Source organism: Ambystoma mexicanum, chromosome 6p (genome assembly GCF_040938575.1).
Source record: "Ambystoma mexicanum isolate Mex_15411 chromosome 6p, UKY_AmexF1_1, whole genome shotgun sequence".
Taxonomy (NCBI): domain Eukaryota; kingdom Metazoa; phylum Chordata; class Amphibia; order Caudata; family Ambystomatidae; genus Ambystoma; species Ambystoma mexicanum.
The window spans coordinates 1,160,077,419-1,160,098,677 of NC_090935.1; the positions used below are offsets into that span (position 1 = coordinate 1,160,077,419).

General features: G+C 45.8%; 1 protein-coding gene across 1 annotated transcript in view; it reads left to right on the forward strand.

The window, feature by feature from the left end:
- The window catches only part of SMC5 (structural maintenance of chromosomes 5), a 1,384,551-nt gene that overhangs the window by 773,185 nt on the left and 590,107 nt on the right, over nucleotides 1-21,259 (forward strand). The window contains exon 14 of the mRNA XM_069625793.1: nucleotides 9,807-9,980. Within this exon, the coding sequence (XP_069481894.1) occupies nucleotides 9,807-9,980 (174 nt within the window). The remainder of the gene's footprint in view (nucleotides 1-9,806; nucleotides 9,981-21,259) is intronic.

Consider the following 21,259-nt stretch of genomic DNA (forward strand, 5'->3'; position numbering starts at 1 on the left):
GAACTGTACAAGGGGCATCATGAAAAAATGGCATTGAGGTTAGTGCCGTGCTATAGACTTTACTACCATGTTTAAGCTTGCTGTAGTGCTCGGCACACTGATGTGTATTTTCTGCATTGTTTTGCAGATGATCAATCAAGTTTTGAATATATTGTGTTACGACTAGGAAATTATAGACTCCAACGCCCTGAAGAAGGATCTTAGATATATCCGAAACGCGTTGGCACATGTCATCTAAATTGGAATGTATTAGGAGAGACACAATTGTGCTTGGATTGTTTGTTTGAAAAACAAAACCTTTTGTTCTATATAACAATTGTTTTACTTTACTTACCATTGAATATGGTGTTATGTTTTGTTCCTCTTGAGTTTTGTGGACCATTTTTCCTTGGTGAAATTGTTTCTAACATTATATTTGTATGAAAAAACATAAACGTGTGTGGTCATCATTGAATAAGTGATATCGTCACAAATTGGGAATAGATTTGAAAACCATGTGTTCATTGAGTAAACCTACCTAATGATGTTGATTTTGAATTTTGCAATTTTCAATATTAGGACAGTAACAGTGAAGTTACATCGAGAGTGCATTAAACAGCATCTAGACATGCGATAAGCTTCTCTGGAGGCTTGTGTACACATGTCTTAAGTGTTTTGGGATTTTATATCCCTCTGGAGTACATCTAGGGGTGCTGGTTGACAACTGGCATTTGTTCGATTATTAGCTGCTAAGTCTCGGGTGGCCTTGAGACTTGTTTTCCCTGTTTGCATCTGAAATATGTTAACATAGTTTGGAACTAGCAGAAGATTTAGTCAATATGTTAGCTACAAGTAAAAAGTATTGCCCCCCAACCCCTACTTTTTTGTTTGTTTCACTACTTTGGCCATACCCAGGGGGTGCACACAATTTGAAACCTTCACATTAATATATTGGAAATGCCCTTTGCAAAGATAGACCAATCAACCACAAACGGGACTGAAACATTAGGTTTCAGCGATGCAGAAGTAAAAAGTATCCTTGGTCAAATCAAGTCAGCAGGGGACAAATTGATATCTTCAGATAAACCCCAAACTCTTATAAAACAACTGGAGTGGAAAATACAGAGGGAAATTAACCTGAAACTTCATGCGACCACGTTAGCCCAGTACCATAAAGCTCAAAGAATCCCGAGCGGACTGAGGGTAAATCTTGAGCCAACGCTCTGCAAAGAGAATCCCGCTTTTGTCAAACAGTGGCGTTCAATATTTAATATCAGAATTTGAAATCATTGGATGAGGAGATCAATAGCATTAAAACCAGCTTGAGCAAACGGATCTCAGCGGAACTACAGGAAATCCTGGAAGATACTAACCTCAAATTAGCCAAATACAAACAGGAGTTGGAAACCAAAAAGATACGTATGTTCAGACGGGATGCCCAAGATTATAAATTAGATATAGTATATACTTGTCAAGAGTACTACGGTCAGTGTCCCAGTAGACCCTTTCAACCACGTGTACCCAAAACAGGCACACCTAATCCAGAAACTACCTCATCGGATGCCCCCAGGGCTGAGCTAGAGGGCAGTGCTGAATCCAACACTATAGAAGATGTCTCATCAAATGATAGCCTCGCAGAAGCAAGTACCTCACATTTGTTTAGAAAAGACCCCATCGGAAGGGGACAAAAGAAAAAATCTGCAGAGAAAGAAACAATCGGGGAAAGAAGACCTAGTAGGTTAATATCCGCTCTTACTCACTATCGTGCTTGGAACTCAGTCTTAAGGAAAGGTCTTTCCTTTGTGCCAATGCACAACAGTAATCTACTGAGGGAAAAGATAGACTTTTTTAAACTCATGAGGAAGTTGAAACTTAGTTTTCTTCGATTCACTTGAACCAGACTCCGACATGGAAGAGCCAACAGAATATCTTGAGTTGCGCCCGAAGAGTATTTTTAATCCACCTATTCAGAACCATGTCCTATCAGTGTTTGAGAATACAGTACTGGAGGATCTGAAAAAGATTCCCTTTGTCCACAAAAGACATGGCAACCTCACGAATAGTGAGAAGCAGATATTGAGGAATTTACTCGACAATGAGTTCATTTTCAAACCAGCAGATAAGGGGGGGGCGGGCTAGTCACCATGGATAAAGTACACTATTTGGAGGAAGAAGAGCGAAAAATCATGGCTACTGGTACCTATAGAGAATTACAGGGCAATCCGACCGAGAGCATACAAACTCTGATCCGGGAGGTTTTGGGTGAAGCGATCGACAGAGAGGTGATCTCGGAAAAGACACGTAAATTCCTTGAACGAACATCCCATCACTCCGGTACTATACATCCTTCCCAAAACCATAAGAGATTTATCAAGCCCCCAGGATGTCCAATTATAGCAGCAACAGAAAGAATACTGGAACCTCTAGCTAAGTACTTAGACAAGGTGTTGCAGCCCTTCATCCAGAATACAGATACATATATTAAGGACACAATGCACTTTTTACAAAAACTGAGAACGACGGACTTTGTTGTGGGAAGGGACACATTGTTCACGATGGATGTCACCTCCCTGTATACCAACATAGTGCATGAGGCAGGCCTGCAGGCGATAGAATGGCTGCTATTACGATCTGAGAACTGCTTAGGAGACAGACTTTTTGTACTGATTTTCCTCAAGCTTGTCTAGATCGCTATTTTCTCCAACTCTCGGGAACCAGCATGGGAGCCGCGAAGGCGCCCTCATATGCAAACGCATGCATGTTCTACTTGGAGCATGAACAGGTACTCACTTCCCCGAGATGGATGCAACATCTCTCAATATTTGTACGATACATAGACGATGTATTTGGAATTTGGACAGCGCCTTCAGATGAACTGCAACATTTATTCGTGATGATGAATCACATGAACCACAGAGTTAGGTTTACAACTGAGATTAGCACAACGGCTATCAATTTTCTGGATGTAGAAGTCTATATCAAGGAAACCCTCCTAGCAACCAGGATCCACACAAAACCAACAGACAGAAACAGCCTCTTGTTGGCCACAAGCTTTCATCCTAGACTCACCATTGATGGCGTCCCACTTAGTCAGTTTCTTCGATACAGACGCAACATATCAGATATTGAGGAATACAAAAATCAATCCGTTACTTTACAACAGAAGTTTAGGGACTGAGGATACAACACAACTTTGATATCAGGTATTGCTGAAAAGGTGGAAAGAGTGGACAAGGAGAATCTCCTGACGCCTAAATCCCCTAAACAGGAGATTTTGGTCTATTTGACCACTTATTCAGTACAGAGCTACAGAATTAAGAACATTATTAAGAAGAATTGGCCCATGCTACAGATGGACCCACAGTGACAACCACTTTTTCTACAACTACCCACGTTCGCATATCGGAACAGTAAGGCCTTACGAAGTAGCCTAGTGAAAGCTGAAATCTCCACTACAGTCCGAATGAGCAAGAAGAAACATAAAGGTACACAGCCTCGTCATAATTGCCAGCTTTGTAACAACATCCTAACAGGCAATAGTATACCACACCCTCATTCCGGAAAAGCAATCTGGCTTGAACATTCAGCTACATGTTACTCTGTGAATGTTGTTTATACACTTAAGTGCACCTGTGTCTTTTATTATGTTGGGATTACAATGAGAAAAGTGAAGACACGATGGACCTAACACAAGTCCAACATCTGTACTAAAACCCCAAGTTACCTGTGGCGATGCATTTTTTCGAACCGAGACACATGATCGTGCAACTCAAATGTGTCATTGTGGAGCAGGTTAGATTAGGGACCAAGGGAGGTGATTTTCATAGGAAGCTACTACAAAGGGAAGTATTATGGATAAACCTACTTGATTCTATTCACCCAAGGGGTATGAACTCTGAATCTAATTTAATGTTTTTTGTTACACATATGCTCGTTGATGAATGGACGAGAATTCTGTGTTTTGTGCTACTGTTTTAATGGTTTTTTTTTCTGGGCTTCTGTAAATATATACCTAACTGTAAACTGGAATCAGGAATGTTCCATTTTAGGAAAAGTGGATTACGTGATAGCCAATGGTCATATCACACAGCACCCCTGTCAGACTGAAAGGGGGTTTTGTTCCCTTGAGGCCGATGAAGGATGGTTTACTTGTCTCACACACCTATATACACTGACAAGTGATGCATCACACTTGAACTAAAAGGTAGTTAAAGGACTTAGGCACTAACTTTGAGGTACACTGCCATACTTAGACATGAACCTGCACCACTAGATGGCTCTTTACCAGGCAGAAATTTGGGTAGGTGGTTCTGGGGCACCCAACCGGAAGACTGGTTGTTTTTTGGATGTGTTGCTCCTCCCCCTACTGCCAGTAGGATCCTTTGAGTGAGGGCCCCTCTGGACTGGAACAATTAGCTGTTTACTTGATGCGTTGCACATGTGGCTATGTCCCAAATAGCGGTTAGGGTTGTGCCCCCCAATTACGTGTGGGCACCATATGAAGGGTTTGTCTTAACTCGAACTGTCCTTAGTGAGCTCTGTAAACGCGTGGGTTGCCATAAGCATCCAGGCCCAAACCAAGATGGACGGCGCTCGGCCAGGATCCCATTGCGCATGCACGTAGGTGTAGAGAGAGGGAGTGACCCCTGACCGGCCCATAGAGTCTGAGCGCGCTCTCGAGTACTTTAAGACGAGATAGCTGCACCTTGAGGTGGATGGGGTGTAGGATTTCTTACTCCATCAATAAGGACAACTCAATGGTTTGGCAAAGGGGAGTCCATTTAATGACAAGTACAAAAAACGGGGAAACATGGAAATCAACAGTGATGCGATAGCCTGTCTCGCTTCAACTCCCAACAACTTCATTCAAACAGTAACATTTATACCCAAAATTCGTCATCATTGACGTGTAAAACTCAGTTTATCATGCAGTTCTATTGGTTGGAAAAGGTAACTATATCTGTATATGGTAACAGTGTGAGGATTGGATAACCCTTATCAGCAGGGCGTCTACATCCTTCCCTCTAACATTACTCATGTAGATGTCACTAAAAGTATGGCGTCTCATTGGTTCTGCTATCTATAGGACCCTAGATTATTCGGCCCATTGTGATTGGGTTGGCTATAACCCCAAGCATAAATCTCCACTTTACTTAGCAGCACGCAGGATGCCCCAAGATTCACCCAGCCTCCCGTCCATCAATCTGTACTTTAGTGGTATGTCTCAATTAGTTGGCTGTGGTCGGCCTCAAAACTGTAGCTTCTTGTCAGGAAAAGTTATGATATCTTCTGTTTGGGAGACAGCCAGGCGTTAGGTGCCTCTTCTCGTTCGGCAGGTCACATGCTAGCACACCGGGAATCTGCTTAGTTTTCCTTCTATTTGTACATTTAATTCTCATTTCGGCTTGCCACCTGCCTGGGCCTCCTTATCTGGACCTTCACGGGGCAGGCTGCTTTGCTCTTAAGTTTCGATTCTCCGAAGCTACTGTCTGCCTCCCTCTCTTGGTTTGATCTCGATTGAGCACCTCGATTGAGCACGAGCTGCTTCGTGCTGAGTTTCGATTCCACCGTCCTTTCTTGTTTTAGCTAGAATACAGATCCTGTCCTGTTTGACCCTTAGTAACCTGGGTTAATTCTGCTTTTGTATAAAGTGGACTCGAACTTATATAGTTTGCTTCTTTGAGGTAGATATATAGTTGGCGCTTGCCGCTCTATTCTTCTACTAAGCATAGCAAGCCGCACTGTTTTCTTAGCTTCTTGCGGTTCCAAGCATATGTACAAGCGTTAGCTGGTGGAATATCTTCATCCTGCTTTGCAGTTTAAGGTTCTTTATATTTCAACATAGCGTCTCCTTCTAGGTTCAAGATATCCTTATTCATGGCATTTTGTCTCTGTGTGTCATCTTTGGGTCATTTTATCTTCTATCTGCAAGTCTATCCGGGCCTTCGTGACATCACCATTCGTCTTCAATTAAGGCCTTTTGAGTTTCTTCCGGGATAGTGTTTAAGCAATCTTCATTTCGCGTCATTTGCTGGTAGGGTTGTCTCAATGGAAACCTTACTGTCCATGGTTGTCTGGTTATTGGGACTTCAATAGGTATTGCTCTACTGATGGGCACTGGGCAGAGCCCCAACGCGGCTCTCTGCTGGTTTATTTGCTCATCATACGTCACTTATCTCGGTGTGAACGTTCTTGGTACTTCAAAATGGGTGGCTGGAGTGCAGGCTATATTTTGGACCTTCTCTACATAGGTATCCAGGCGATGCCATAAACATTGACTTGTTGGATCGAGAAGCGATCGAGATGGTGACCGTACCATGATTCATGAATACAGGAGTGGGTAAGTGGTTTGCGCCTCTGTTTAATCGCAGATGAGCAGCCCCGCGAGCCATACTGGCATGCATGCTATAAGACAGTCTCACACGATTAACTCTATTCACGCTGTAGCGTTCGTACCACGGCGTGTACACATATGCCGGCCATCTATTTCTTTGGGAGTATACTTTGTTGAGACTCACTAGGACAATCACTGTTCTTATTTTTATCCCCAGCGTGGATAGTCTACTTCGGTGTTGTAGAATATGACCGTGTTTACACAGGCACCACGCATTCATTGCATATTATGACCGTTTGGGGCACTGTCCACAGGATGCCCCATTTGGTTCTGTGGAAGGGCTTAGTATTAATTACTCAACATATAACACTTTGAACTACAGGGACTACAGTTCCGCTACCCACGTATTATCTTGATATAGGGACCACACATCAGATTCACATCTTGAGTCTAGTGCTCTTGAATACGGGACCAGGGACTTACTCGCTATGTTTTCTCCTGAACAGTGGTCTCTTTCTAACCGGCAGTGATGACCATCTGGTTCTAAACACTGGCTAACACCATTAAGACTGGAGTTGGGTATGGATTTTCCTCCATCCCATCTACTGTTTTATTACACACAGTGATATTAGAGAAATAATACTGATCAAATTGTTTTTTAACACATTGGGCTTGAACTGTACAAGGGGCATCTTGAAGAAATGGCATTGAGGTTAGTGCTGTGCTATATAGACTTTTCTACCATGTTTATGCTTGCTGTAGTGATAGACACACTGACATGTATTTTCTGCATTGTTTTGCAGATGATCAATCAAGTTTTGAATATATTGTTATGACTAGAAAGTATAGACTCCAAGGCCCTGAAAAAGGATCTTAGATATATCCGAAACGCGTTGGCACGTGTCATCTAAATTGGAGTGTATTAGGAGAGACACCATTGTGCTTCCATTGTTTGTTTGAAAAACAAAACCTTTTGTTCTGTATAACAAAATTGTTTTACTTTACTTACCATTGAATAGAGTGTTAAATGTGTTGTTCCTCTTTTGAGTTTTGTGGACCATTTTTCCTTGATGAAATTTCTTTCTAACATTATATTTATATGAAAAAACATAAACATGTGTGTGGTCATCATTGGATGAGTGATATCCTCACCCATTGGGAATACATTTGTAAACCATGTGTTCACTCAGTCATTGAGTAAACCTACCTAATGATGTTGATTTTGAATTTCGCAATTTTCAATATGGGGATAGTAACAGTGGAGTTACATTGAGAGTGCATTAAGCAGCATCTAGACATGCGATAAGCTTCTCTGGAGGCTTGTGTACACATGTCTTAAGTGTTTTGGGATTTTATATCCCTCAGGAGGGCATCTAGGGGTGCCGGTTGGCTACAACTGGCTTTTGTTCGATTATTAGCTCCTTAATCTCGGGTGGCCTTGAGACTCGTTTTCCCCGTTTGCACCTGAAATATGTTAACATAGGTTGGAATTAGCAGAAGATTTAGTTAATCTGTTAACTACGGGTAAAAAGTAGTACCCCCCAACCCCTACTTTTTTGTTTCATTCACATATTCACTCATGTGTGCTACTTAATTTCAAGCGCTTTGTTAATATTATATAAATATTTATGTGAAGCCAAGAAATACTCATATCCAGAGGGGGCGGGGGGTTCTGCTGAGTAATATTTTGGATTCCCCTTGAGTGACGGGGGATTCATGCCTTGGAAGCCATCCTGCGGTTGCAGAGTGATATAATACCTGATCGAATAAGTAGCCAGAAGAGAAGCCAAGAAAGTGTTCTGGGGTAGCTATGAATGTCCTGCGACTCTGAGTAATGCGAGGATAGTCAGCACAGGGTTACATCCCTGGAGTTATATTTTGGCAGATTAGGTAATTGGACCTGGACACTAGATCTCTTAGATTGCACTTTTTATTTGTGTTCTATCCATTTTCACACACTTTGCCAGTTATCCTTCGCATGATCTAGTTGCCGTCCAACAGGTCAGGTGGGAAATCATTCACACCATTTCCCTGAAGGCCGAGCCTAGGAGTGCGACTAACCTCTAGGATCCTTGCTAGGATGGATCAGGTTCGCTCCAGTGTCTTTGGAAATTATTCTGCACCCCCAGGGTTTGTACCTACCCCATTATCTTCAGTTTTAATAAAGCAGCCAACTTGGTCATCATGTTCAAACTCCCTTAACATCCCCTTCCTGTGTTAAACATAAAGATATTGAACGTCATTCCTGTTTTTCTGTGGTTCCTACTCTGCAAGAGTTATAAATACCAATCTGTTCTATTTTTGAAAAGAATATCAGTACAATAAACTGACATGAAATTTCGCAAACTGCCTTAACATAGGCATTGTCTGCACAACTTCATGTAAACATTTACATATCTAGTGAAAACACTAATCTATAAGCAGAAATAAGCTGCCGTTTTTGAAAAACGTCCTTCCCTATCGAGATTGCACCTCTGAAAAGGCTCTTTTGGCCCAGATGCAATGGGCCAATGAAAGATAGGCTTCCTCACAAAGAAATATCACAAGGGAATGGAACAAAAGTAGAAACATCATCTTGCATAAGCACTGATCTGTAAGTGAGACGTACAAATGGTGATCTGATGCAGTGATTCATTCACTATAATGCATAGGTATGTGACGCAACTCAGTTGTCATTCGCACGGAAAACTCACAGCATGTAGAAACATTTTCACAGAACTCGCACAAGTGAAAAATAACATTATCAGGCGTGTTCGACCATTCCATTCCATTCCATGCTGAAAATCCTGCTGTAGCGAAGATGAAAGGCCCAATTCAAAGCGTGCTCTGCATTATAGATCAGTCAATCTATGATTTGGAAGCCTCATTCTGTTCTCGAACTACGCTGTAATGTAGTGCAAAGATGGGGAAAAACATCAGTTTTCCAAGTCGCATGGAATGAAAGCTCTTCAAAGCAACCTTCAACCACTCTCTCCCTAACTGAAACCGTTAGGCTAGCTTCCACAGTACGAATTGGCTGATACCAAGATAGAGCTTTCTCGGTGGTGATGCATTCTATCTGCATTGGGTAGCAACTTCTATGGCCCATGGTCCCTCTACATGCTGGTGAAAGTATTCTGGCAGATAAGGTTCCTTGCAGCTGGGCCTACAAATGGATACACTTTATGTGCCTAGGGACATGTTTTTAATCAGTCCATTTATCTGTCTATTGGAGCATATTGTGATGTTTGCTGTCGGCTAAATTGACACCACTGTGCCCAAACTCCCTGCTGCACCTATCTGATTGGTGTTTATTTCTGTGCACTTGCTGTGTTTTAAAAGGCTCTGAATGCTCATGGTTTGTAGACTCTATCTTAAGGCACCCAAATATATCAAATAATTGTAGAAAACTTTGATGACTTTAAAGCTCTGATGAAAAGTATTGTTTTTTTCGCCCCAGCTAATGGTTTTCGTACTCATTTTGTATGTTTTTGTGAAAACTGTTTCACTTAAGGTTATACGTGAAACCAGGATTCGGCAAATGTACACAGCACAAGAAAGGTATTCAGTGAAAGTTTCTGCATACTCGAACAAGACCTTGACCAGTAATAACTCACTAAGACCAGCACAATATCTCACAGTCGCGGTGGATGAGGGGGAACGAAGGCAACTGGAAGATCAACTAAGGGTGAGGATTGAATGTGCTAGTTTCTTATAAATGTGCATTATTTGTCATGAATGATTTCAAAACAGAATGTTTCAGTCAACGGTATCCCCCAAATTCGTAGATTTTGATATTCTTGTTTCGAAACGTATCTTCAAGTTGTAAAATAAAACCCATTTTGAACGCCTGAGCATTAAAACCTGACACTGTTGCTTTAGATGTAATAACCCTGTTGATTTCTAGGATTCACATAATGCTTTTTTACCAAGGAATCCCTCTGCATTCTTTCACTAGCAATTTGTTTCTTGTGCTCTTCGTAATTCTCCTTTTTAATCTCTGATGCAGTTTACAATGTGGTATCATGTTTTGTGGAAATGTTCTTAATTTCGCATTAACAGCACCTATTGAGCACACATATTGCATGAATGTGGAGATATGGGAAGCTACGACTGGCTCACGGTCCGCGAGTGTCCTTTGGCTATTTAACCACCCCTTAACCTCCCTGGCCATGCTAAGACTTAGGTCTGCCCCTCCCATGCCCAACCCATCTCTTCCCGCAGAGCACCCCCAAAGATCTCTTTTACCCCTAGGCACTCCATGCTCATGTTGTCAGATTAGTGAGATTAGGTTTCAACTCTTTTAAAAACCAGTAAATGGCTTAATGCTTCTAAGTCCATGTCTTGTTCTTGGTTGCCTTTCAGCTTTGCTGGCGGTCTGTTTGCCACAGGAGTTCAGACACTTACATGCTCTTATTTCATAATATTGATGCCTGGATAGGCAGGTATATAGCCCTCTCAATCATGGCTTCTCTTGTGATATCAACAGATGTGTTGTCATTACCCTTTCTATGTGTAGTGCAGCTTTCCAGCCCAACAGCATTCCCAGCCATGGACGCCAGCATCTGTAGCCAAATTATTACAGCACAGTGGGGGAGAACAAAGAGTCATCCTAGATCCACCTATATCGGTTTCCAAATAAAAAGCAAGACTTGTGGAAGTGCTGACCTAACTGCCAGTGTAGACGCACACTGTAAAGAAGGCACACACCTGACCTTACTACAATTAGGAAACGACCCTCTTTCAAAAAGTGAACTATGTTTACTTTCCAGCCTCCTCATACCTGACAAGTGTGTGATATGATTCCAAGGATGTAGAACTATACCAGGGAAAGTCCAAATGAGTTAATTTACTGTTATCATGATAGCAACGTTTTTGCTGGCATTGTGGATTATTTGATATCCTAATCAGAATGTTTCCCCCTTTCCTTTTGTCTGTGTTGAGGAAGAACACCCACTCCTTCACAACAGATATTCCCAAATCCACTCTGCAGACCTCAGTCAGAAAGCATGTACGCGAAAAGGGTAGTCCATGAAACCAGGCCTCTTTATAGACCATTGACACACTTTCCTTTTGTACCCCTTATTACTCGCTACACCAAAGACCCATTTGCTGCTCTCCGCTGGTGAAATGGAGCATTATTTGTGACAACCAGCTATGTGAAATATAAATAAAATATTCCCCCCAACCACCACAGACACCAGGCATATTTTCTGCTGGTTCGTCTCTCATAGAGCTACAAGTCCCAGGATGGATTTAATTGTTTTAATCAAAACCATGATTGGACGCTAGAGCCTGCATTTCCGATGAAAGAAAAATAAAAGGCTGCGTTTATTCGCTCCCAAAAGGGAGCCACTTGTGGGGTTAGCTGTGTACTACATTTTCTTTAGCTTTATTTTGTTTTGTATTATACCAACGCATTTAAACTTGACGAAACAAAACATGCATCATTTGCAAGGAACGAAAATAATAATATTGGACATAAATGCTAAGACCTAACCTATCGCAAAAATGAAACCGAAATTGTGAGAGACTGGGCAGGAACAGCACCCACAATCCAGATATCAAACGTACATTTTAATCCACATCAAGCTCCCTAAAAGTCAAAAGTTGTACCCCCATGCCTCCCAAGAACATGCCCATGAACCAAAATCTGTACAGATTAACAATAAACCACTCAAAAATGAGAAATTCCTCAGTAGTAAAGGTTTGTGAGTAAAATGTTATTTGTCCTTGCGCTATTCAATAATAGGGACCCATGTTCTTGGCTATTTCTGAAGGCTATTTGACATCATAGCTGAAACTTCGTTCCTTGACTCCTCAAACGTTTACACACCAATAAACGATTAATGGTCCCTGTGGAGACTTCCCCAATTGTTCATCTGTTAACACAGCTGCATTCAGCGATGAGCAATCCATGAAGCAGATGCAACTTGACATTTAGTACCTTCCCGCCTCTATTTCGCAACAGTGTAACAGATGGGTCAATGGGATGCTGCACTCATATACTTTCCTGGCTCTAATCCAAAATCTCTTTCCAAAAGGACTGAGTCCTTTGACCACTTCGCCACTTGTGACCTAATTAACCCATTTTATCACAATTCTTCCAACATGGGAGGGACTTGTCCCAGTGGATACCATGCAGCCGATGGGAGGAGTGCACAAACAAAAGTTTATTTTGCATGCACATTCTATAATGGTTGCCCATTTGGAAGTCTCCGAGATGTTAGGATCATGCCTCCTCTAAAATCTTGATAACCAGACCCTGCTCCCATTTCGACAGGTATTTTTGTATTTCACCCACAGAGGAACTTGTACAGGGTAATGATAATTTCAGGCGCCTTTGGAGTTCCAATTCCTGCCTAAAGTACCTCTGGGGATAGCCGATGGCGTAGTTGGATTTATTTATTTATTTTGCCCCATACCCCGCAGGCATCGGGGCGCACCTTAATACAAAGGCAGGTCAATGGACAAAAAAACATGGGTGGGTCTAGCTACCTATTTTTCGAATAATGAAGTCTGTAGGTGTTTTTGTAAAGCCAGTAAATGCTTTTCCTGTTGTAGGTCTATGAGCAGAGTGTTCCAGGCCTGGGTTGCTTATACCAGGAATAACCGCCCATTCACCCTCACGGTTTTGGCTCTTGGATTAACTAAGGATTGAGTGTTGCCTGATCCCAGCCATGTGCATGGCTCATCCAGTTTAAGAGTGTCTTTTAGGTAAGCATGTGTGTTTCCATAGAGGCATTTGGGGATCCGGCAGATGACTTTGAAGTGTATTCCTGCGGCCACAGGCAGCCAGTGGAGTTCAATCCTAGCGCTAGAAATGTGATCCCTTCTCTTGGCACCATTCACAGTCCTGACTGCCTCATTCTGAATCACCTGGAGCTTGTGGACACACTCTTCGTTGGCACCTATCACAGGGGCATTAAAATAATCAAGCCTGGGTATGTGTTTCACAGTTCTTAGTTTTCATGAAAGGTTTGATTTGCCTAAGCACTCTTAAATGGTACTGTAATCTCTTAACAGCCCAGCACACCTATGCATCAGCACCCAGGTAGGCCTCTAGGAAGACACCAAGGGCCCGATTAATGGAATTAATTTGCACGGCAAAAGGGGCGCTTGCATGTAAAAAGTGTGCAAGCGCCCGATTGTCGATTCATGGAACACAATGCGCGGGGCTTACCGGAGACTTTGCTGAATCCACGCGAGTCCAACACATCACTGCGGCACCAAGAACGCCTTGCGCGAGATGCCCAGTGAAAGCGTATACCATCTAGCGCAGTCACCTAAAAAGGGAGCGGAACATGTGAAGCGGAAGGCAAGGCGTGTGGCAAAATAGCCAAGGGATGGGAGCAGGCACAGTGAATCCGCCTGCAATCTCCCAACAGGGCGGTGCAAAGAACCACACGGTACAGCAGCAAGCATCAGGCATGCAGCAGGGGGTTCAACCCCCGAGCATGGGGAACTTGCTGCAAGGGCAATTGCAACAGGCACCACCGCAATTATCTCGGCACAAACTCCGGAAGGGGAGGCAACCCTGGGAATGGAGGAAATCCACAAGTGTATAGTGGACCGAACTTGTATATGAACTAGGACAGCTCACTGGGAACCCTGATATGCCCTATCCTATCAGTGACACCAGACCCTAATAGGGAATCTAGGGTGAATGTCACCATAGGGGGTAAAGAATATTCCTTCTTAGTTGACATAGGGGCAACACGCTCGTGCATACGAGAAGGTAAGTTTTCCTTGTCCGGCAAGGCTATAGATACTCAGTTTTACAGGAGCTCACAGTCGAGTTCCCTTTACCAACGCACTCCCAGTCTCCATAGGGGAATGCGAAATGAGTGTACCTTTGCTGTATTCACATCAGACCCAAGTAAACATTTTGGGTCGAGATTCAATGACAAAGTTGAATATGACTATCTTGTTTACAGAAGAGGCCATAGTATGCTCTACTCCAGGAATGCATTACTCGAACGTGTGCGATATGATCAGAGCCTATTCAGGAAACAGCCATGAGAGCTATACCACTGGAACCTGAGGTTTTCGCATATGTCATACGTGTACTTATGGTGGGATTACCAGGCCTTGCAGACAAGGTCAGGAGAACAACGGATGAATTTTTATTCAGGCCGAGAATACCAATGCATGAAGAAGAGGGACAAATATTTCCCTTGATGATGCATGCTGCAGCAGTGCGAGGTAGGATAGCACTAGTCGAAGGCTGCGATGATGAAGGTAGAAATTGGTGTGCGATTATCGCCATTGAAGAAGGGTATCGAGTGACTGACGTCTCCGATGACGATCTGGTTGAAAAACTACCAGACTCAGAAGAGACGAGGGTAGAAGGGAGTCTCATATTAAGGGTAAAAGTGATCAAAAGAGAAGTGTGATGCCGGAAATGCATCTGAGGGACAGGGCCTCTGTATCCTTGTCCTTTTTCTGTTTTTACCGTGTGTTCTGTCATGTTTTCTGCCCAGGAGTCCATGAGGGACTCCTGGCAGTGCAGCTCTCTTTTGGTTTGGTGAACAGACCCATGGGATACCCTTATGGCACCCATGGATAGGGGTACAACCCTGTGCCCCTAGTGTATGTTTTTGGGCACCTGTGGGTGGCCCTCAGAGCAGGGTATGGGCTGGTGGCAGCTCCATGCTAAACTTGACAGGTGCTCTGGGTGTCCTCCATTTTGGGATACCCAGGCCCTGCCATTGGGATCAGTTGATTCCTGATAGAAACAAGATGGCCCCTGTGGCCTCTTGCCTTCTATTGCCTGTTGTCTTGTTTTTCCCAAAGTCCTGGGAAGCCCTGGCTCTGTCCCTTCCCCCTGGCTGGCTGTTGGGTGGAAGTTCCATATATGGTGTTGTTGTGAAGGCCCAGCTAGACTGACTGGAGCCTTCCCAGTGACTGTATGTTATGGGTACCTCCTGTGGGTGGGACCTGGGTGAATGGAGTGTGTGACCAATATGCACTTCTTGTTGTGGTTGTCTGGTTTCTGGCATGAGAGACAAAGACTGAGACAGCCCTGCCCGAAACTGGCCTGAATGCAGTGTGTAGTGTTGAATGGCTGGGTACTTGTCCCAATCCACATTCCTTGTTGTGAGTGTCTGAAAGGGAGGAGTGTGGCCTGAATGCACTGTGTGCCTGATTGGCTGACTGACTGCATGAATGCCCTTCTGTGTGATTGGCTGCTGTGAGTGTGCCAGCAGTGTGGGTGAGAGACAGAATAGTATATCTGGGGACCTCTCACCACTGGAGATTGTTCAGGAACGTTCAAGCACGTTCAGAAGCATTCAGAAGCTGAGTCTCCACTCAAGAGTAACTGGATTTGCTGATCCTCGACGTCCAGCTGGAAGAAGAAGACTTGCTGTGGCATTTGCTTCGACGGAACTGAAGGTTGTCGAAATCGTCGAGGACTGACCCGAGAGAGGACCTGGTAAGGCGCCCTCTTCCCGTGCTCCGAGGGACCATCGAGCACCGCTGAATCTTCGCCGAAGCGCCCTGGAAGTCAGACCCTCGAAAGGCTGCCGACCCGAGACGGGACCGCCGAGGAGATCGAAGTGAAGCACCCGGACCTCGACGCTGTCGAAGTCCATTGCCGTCGACCAGGGTTCGCAGGTCTGTGTAACCGCTGGAGGCCCGTCGAAGTTGTGTTGCCCAGCCGTGGGAACCACTTGACGCCGAGCCGCCGACGACCGGAGCCGTCCGCTCCTTGCCTAAGAACATTTGACTCGAAGGACTCCCTCGTCCGCACCGTCGACCGCTTTTGCCCTGCCGGAGAAAGTCGAGGACGACCAACGCGCCGAGGAGAATCCGCCGGTGGGTTTCCCGCCACCTCACGACCCCAAAGACTCGAGCGACTCGACGCCCTTGCTGGGCTCCCGTCTCTACAATCTTTGCGGTCCAGAACTATTGTCATCGAGGTGCCCCGCACACCTCCGCCTTGCAGGACGCCGACGCCCCGACGTCGACGAGCACCGCTCGGACGAAGCTGCCGCCTCCTCGACATCGTTCTACCTCGTTTGTCGACGGACGTTCGACGCCCCGTGTCTCCCGCTTGGAAGGGAAGGCATTCAAGAAGGGCCGTCGATTCCCCGTCGCCGAACTCCGAGGTCTTCGACGTTTTTCGACGCCTCTCGACGATCCGTGACTCCTGCTTTAAAGGGGGTCATTCAAGAAGGATCTGTCGACGCCTCTTCGAAGAACTCGACTCCACCAGGTACATTGGGGGGGTAAAAACATTATAGGAGAGAAATAGACTATTGAACAATATATGGACTGGGCTGGTGTTATATCTCTTTATTTTGCAGGTTGCCCAGGTGGGGGGATCTCCACACAGAACTGTGTCCAGTGGTAGGGGCCAGTATTCTGCCTATTGTTTTCAATCATCTGCTATCTCTCCCCTCTCTATTGCTGGTTACCTTCTTATTGATCTGTGTGCCATTTTTTACAGTATTGTGAATGCACTTTAATGAGGTCTAATATTAGTGGTACCACTTTAGATTTGTAGATATTTACCATTGCTGATTTTCCTGAGCACAAAGTGCGTTATTGTGATAAGTGTACATAACCCTTGAATATTAATTATATAAAGACTGTGTTTTCAGTAATACAGTGTGTGGACATTCCTTTGTGGGGGGCTTGGGGATACACTGTACTTAAGAACCAGCCTGCATCACCTCCTGAGAAGCTAGGCCTTGATTGCTCGTCCATTGCTACCGTATTCGAGAATCTTGGCTGGGGTCTTCTGTGCCTCTCCTCTACCATATAGAGAGCGGAAGTACAGACCCCCCACCGGTCTTGACAAGCTGGTGGCAGCGGTGGGATGCTTATGGTTTTAAGACTCAGTGTATAACCGTGCCACTTACAAAATATCCGCACTTTATTAGATTAAGGTTTGGGTGTGTACCAAATAACTGCATTACAGGCAATGGAGCCCATTGCAAATGGTAAATTGACTCGGATGAGCTTAGAGGCTCTCCAGAGTGCTTGTGAAGCCAGGGATTTAGACTCTGTGGATAAGTCTAGGGCTGAGCTGATAGCTGCCCTGGTGGACTACCAGACTGATGGTGAAACCCTTGATGAAGGGGGGGATGCAACCAGTGAGGACTCTGCCCCTGGGGTTGTCGCTGAATCTGTTTCTGGGAATGCCACCATTCCTGCTGCCTCTGTTCCAAACCCCAGCAATTCCATGGAACTTGAGTTATTAAGGATGAAATTGGCCTTTGAATATCGCAAGTTGGAAATAGAAGCTGAGCTTAAGAAAGAGGAGCTGGCACAGCAAGTGGAACTCAAGAATAGGGATCTTGAACTCCGAAATAAGGACCTTGAACTCAAAAGCCAGGACACTGAATGTCAGAGAATCCAGCTAGAGAAAGCTAGAGTGGAGACTTCAGCTAGATCCAGTGAGAGTGTCAGGTCCCCAGCCACCAAGTTTATGAAAGATTTGGTTGGTGTGTTTGTGGAGGGTTCAGATATCCTCCAATGGATTGAAGCGTTTGAAATGGCTTGTGCAATTCATGATGTAGATAAAAGAGATTGGGCTAAGTGTTTGTTAAGCAGAGTGCCTCAAACTGGATATGACTGTATTCTGAAGCTGAGTGTGGAAGAAAGGGGTCAGTATGAGTGTATGAAGTCTGCTTTGATTGCCAAGTTTGGCAAGACACCTACCCAATACCTTAAAAGGTTCAGGGAATTTAAGAAAAGAGAGAATGTGTCTTGGGTTGACTGGGTGAGTACTGCGCACATGAACATGATGGGGTGGATTGATGGATACAAGGTGAAAACTTTTGTTGAGTTGTCCCACCTCTTGTTTTTTGAGCATTTTTCTGAAGCCTGTTCACCAGAGCTGCGTCAGTATGTGGCTGACCAGAACATTTTGGACCCCTTTAAGCTGGCTAGGTTGGCTGACAAGTGGGTCTCCCACCGGGTGTCCCCTAAGGACTCCAGTGGGAAGGACAAGGACAAAGAAAAGGGGACCTCTCAGAAAGCTGAGGAGTCCCAAAAGCAATCACAGTCGGGTAAACCAAAACCTTCCTCTCCTAAGACCCAAAAATCTAGTGGGGATAAGTCCTCTGTGGGTGGGAATAAGAGTAGTGGTCCACCTGCTGCAAAGCAGGTTCCCAGTGGTTCCAGTACCGTACCCCGCACTCCTGGCACTTGTTGGGATTGTGGGGCTCTGGATCACAAAAGGGGTGACCCCAAGTGTAAAGGTAAGGCACTTGGAGTACAGGCTGTCAGCCTGACCTACCCTTACCCCGTGGCTGAGGTGGAGGCCACTGTCCTCCCCTCCTCTACAGGAATCACATTTGGTGCTCCGGTAGAGATTTCCTTAGTGTCCCTTGGGGCCTGGGACCAGTACGCAGAAGTACTGGCAACTATCCCGCAGAACACCCGTAGATTTTTGAGAAGTGTCCTCTTGAATGGCCAGCCTTCTACTGGTTTGAGAGACACTGGGGCAAGCATGACAGTGGTGGACAGGACCCTGCTCAAGCCAGAGGACTATGAAGGTGCTCCTCTGCAAACCACCAGGTTAGCTGGTGGGCCTCCCAAATTATCCCCTGTAGCCTTAGTCACACTCATGATTGGCGACAAGACAGCAAAGCTTCCTGTCCTGGTTCAGGACAATGTCCCTGCTAACATTCTGTTAGGAAATGATCTAGTGGAGTTGGGGTTGATCTCGGATGGTCTTCCCCTGACTGCTGCTGCGGTCACTAGGTCACAGGTGACACCGGGTCTGGCTGTGAGTCAGGTACCCGAGCCAAAGGCGAGGCCTAAGGCAAGAAGAAGGAAGACCAAGAAGGCCACCTCTGTGGAGGGAACACCTTCTCTTCCTGCTGTTCCGACAGCACCCATTGGGATCCATGCTCCGGACGGGCTGGGTCCAGTGGAAAACCCAAACTCAACTCCTGTGGGAGAAGAGACAGAAGACTCTCCTGTGGGAGAGGTTCTCAACCCGGAGGATCATCCCGACCTTCAATGCTTGTTAGCTGAAGGGGGACCCTCCCGGGAAGACTTCTGTAAGGGACAGAGAGAGTGCCACTCTCTCGAGGGCCTGAGGAAACAGGCCCTGTCCCAGGCACAAGGTGAAGTGCCTAGGACATTCAAGATTTATTGGGAGGGTGAGCTCCTTGTTAGTGAGCCCACTAAGCCCGAACCTGGTGCCCGCAAGAGGTTGGTGGTACCCCAGGTTTACAGGCCCTTCCTACTGCAGTTGGCGCATGAGGTGCCCTTGGCTGGTCATCTTGGGACCAAGAAGACTAAGCAGCGGCTCTCTGCCCATTTCTACTGGCCCCGGATGGGAGTAGAGGTGGAGTCCCACTGCAGGACCTGCCCAACTTGTCAGTTGTCTGGCAAGACTGGAGGCAGGGTCATTGCCCCACTGCAGCCATTACCAGTGGTCGGCACACCATTTGAGAGGGTGGGCATCGACATCGTCGGTCCCCTTGACCCTCCCACTTCAGGTGGACATCGGTTCATCCTGGTCTTGGTAGATCATGCCACCAGGTACCCTGAGGCAATACCCCTTCGGACTGTTACTGCCAAGGTGGTTGCCAGGGCTCTCCTGGGCATTTTCACCCGTGTTGGATTCCCCAAGGAGGTTGTCTCTGACCGAGGATCCAACTTCATGTCTAGTTACATGAAAACCATGTGGAAAGAGTGCGGGGTAACCTACAAGTTTTCCACCTCTTACCACCCCCAGACCAATGGTCTGGTTGAGAGATTTAACAAAACTCTCAAGGGCATGCTAGGTGCTTTGGAAGAGCCCCTAAGGAGGAAATGGGATCTCCTCCTGCCATGCCTGCTGTTTGCTTACAGAGAGGTACCTCAAGAGGGTGTTGGTTTCAGCCCCTTTGAGTTACTCTTTGGACATCCCGTGAGGGGGCCCCTCGCCTTGATCCGAGAAGGCTTGGAAGCCACCCCTCCAGGTCCCGCCAAGCAAGTGGGGGACTATGTGTTAGGCCTCAGGCGGAGGATGACACAAATGATGGGTCAGGCAACAGCAAATCTCAAGGCCAGCCAGGAATTGAATAAGTACTGGCATGACCTGAAAGCTTCGCAAGTGGATTGGACTCCGGGACAGGAAATCCTTGTGATGGAGCCTACCAAGCCTAGAGCTTTGGCAGACAAGTGGACTGGACCCTTCAGGATCATCTCCAAGATGGGCGAAGTCAATTATCTGGTGGACATGGGAGCCTCTGGGGTAGCCCCCCAGGTATTCCATGTCAACAGGCTCAAGCCTTTCCACCGGCGAGCAGAGGTCTCATGTCTCTTGCTAGCTTCAGGGCAAGAAGAGGATGAGAGTGAGCCCCTTCCTGATTTGCTGCATAGCAACCCTCAGGATGGCTCAGTGGAGGGAGTACAACTCTCTCCAGATTTGACAACCGAGCAGCAGAGGGCCTGCCGGGCTTTGCTCCAGCAGTATGCCCCTCTGTTTTCACTGACACCGGGCCTTACACCGTGGTGTAAGCACGAAATTGACACTGGTGACAGTGTGCCTGTCAAAAGCAGGAGCTATCGTATGTCAGATACCGTCAAAAACCACATCCAGGCTGAGGTCGCCAAGATGTTGGATCTGGGTGTTATTGAACCCTCCACCAGTCCCTGGTCCAGTCCAGTGGTCCTTGTCCCCAAGGCAAGTTCCCCGGCGGGTACCAAGGATTGGAGGTTCTGTGTGGACTACCGAGGAGTCGATGCCGTCACCAAAACTGACGCGCACCCATTGCCCAGGGCTGATGAGCTCGTGGACACTATAGGTGCTGCCAAATTTGTGAGCACCTTTGACCTTACCTCAGGCTATTGGCAAATAGCTCTGACGGACCATGCCAAGGAAAAGACGGCATTCTCCACACCTGAGGGACTCTACCAGTTTAGGGTCATGCCCTTTGGGTTGAAGAATGCCCCTGCCACCTTCCAGAGATTGGTCAACCATGCGCTCAGTGGGCTGGAAGCCTTTTGTGTGGCTTA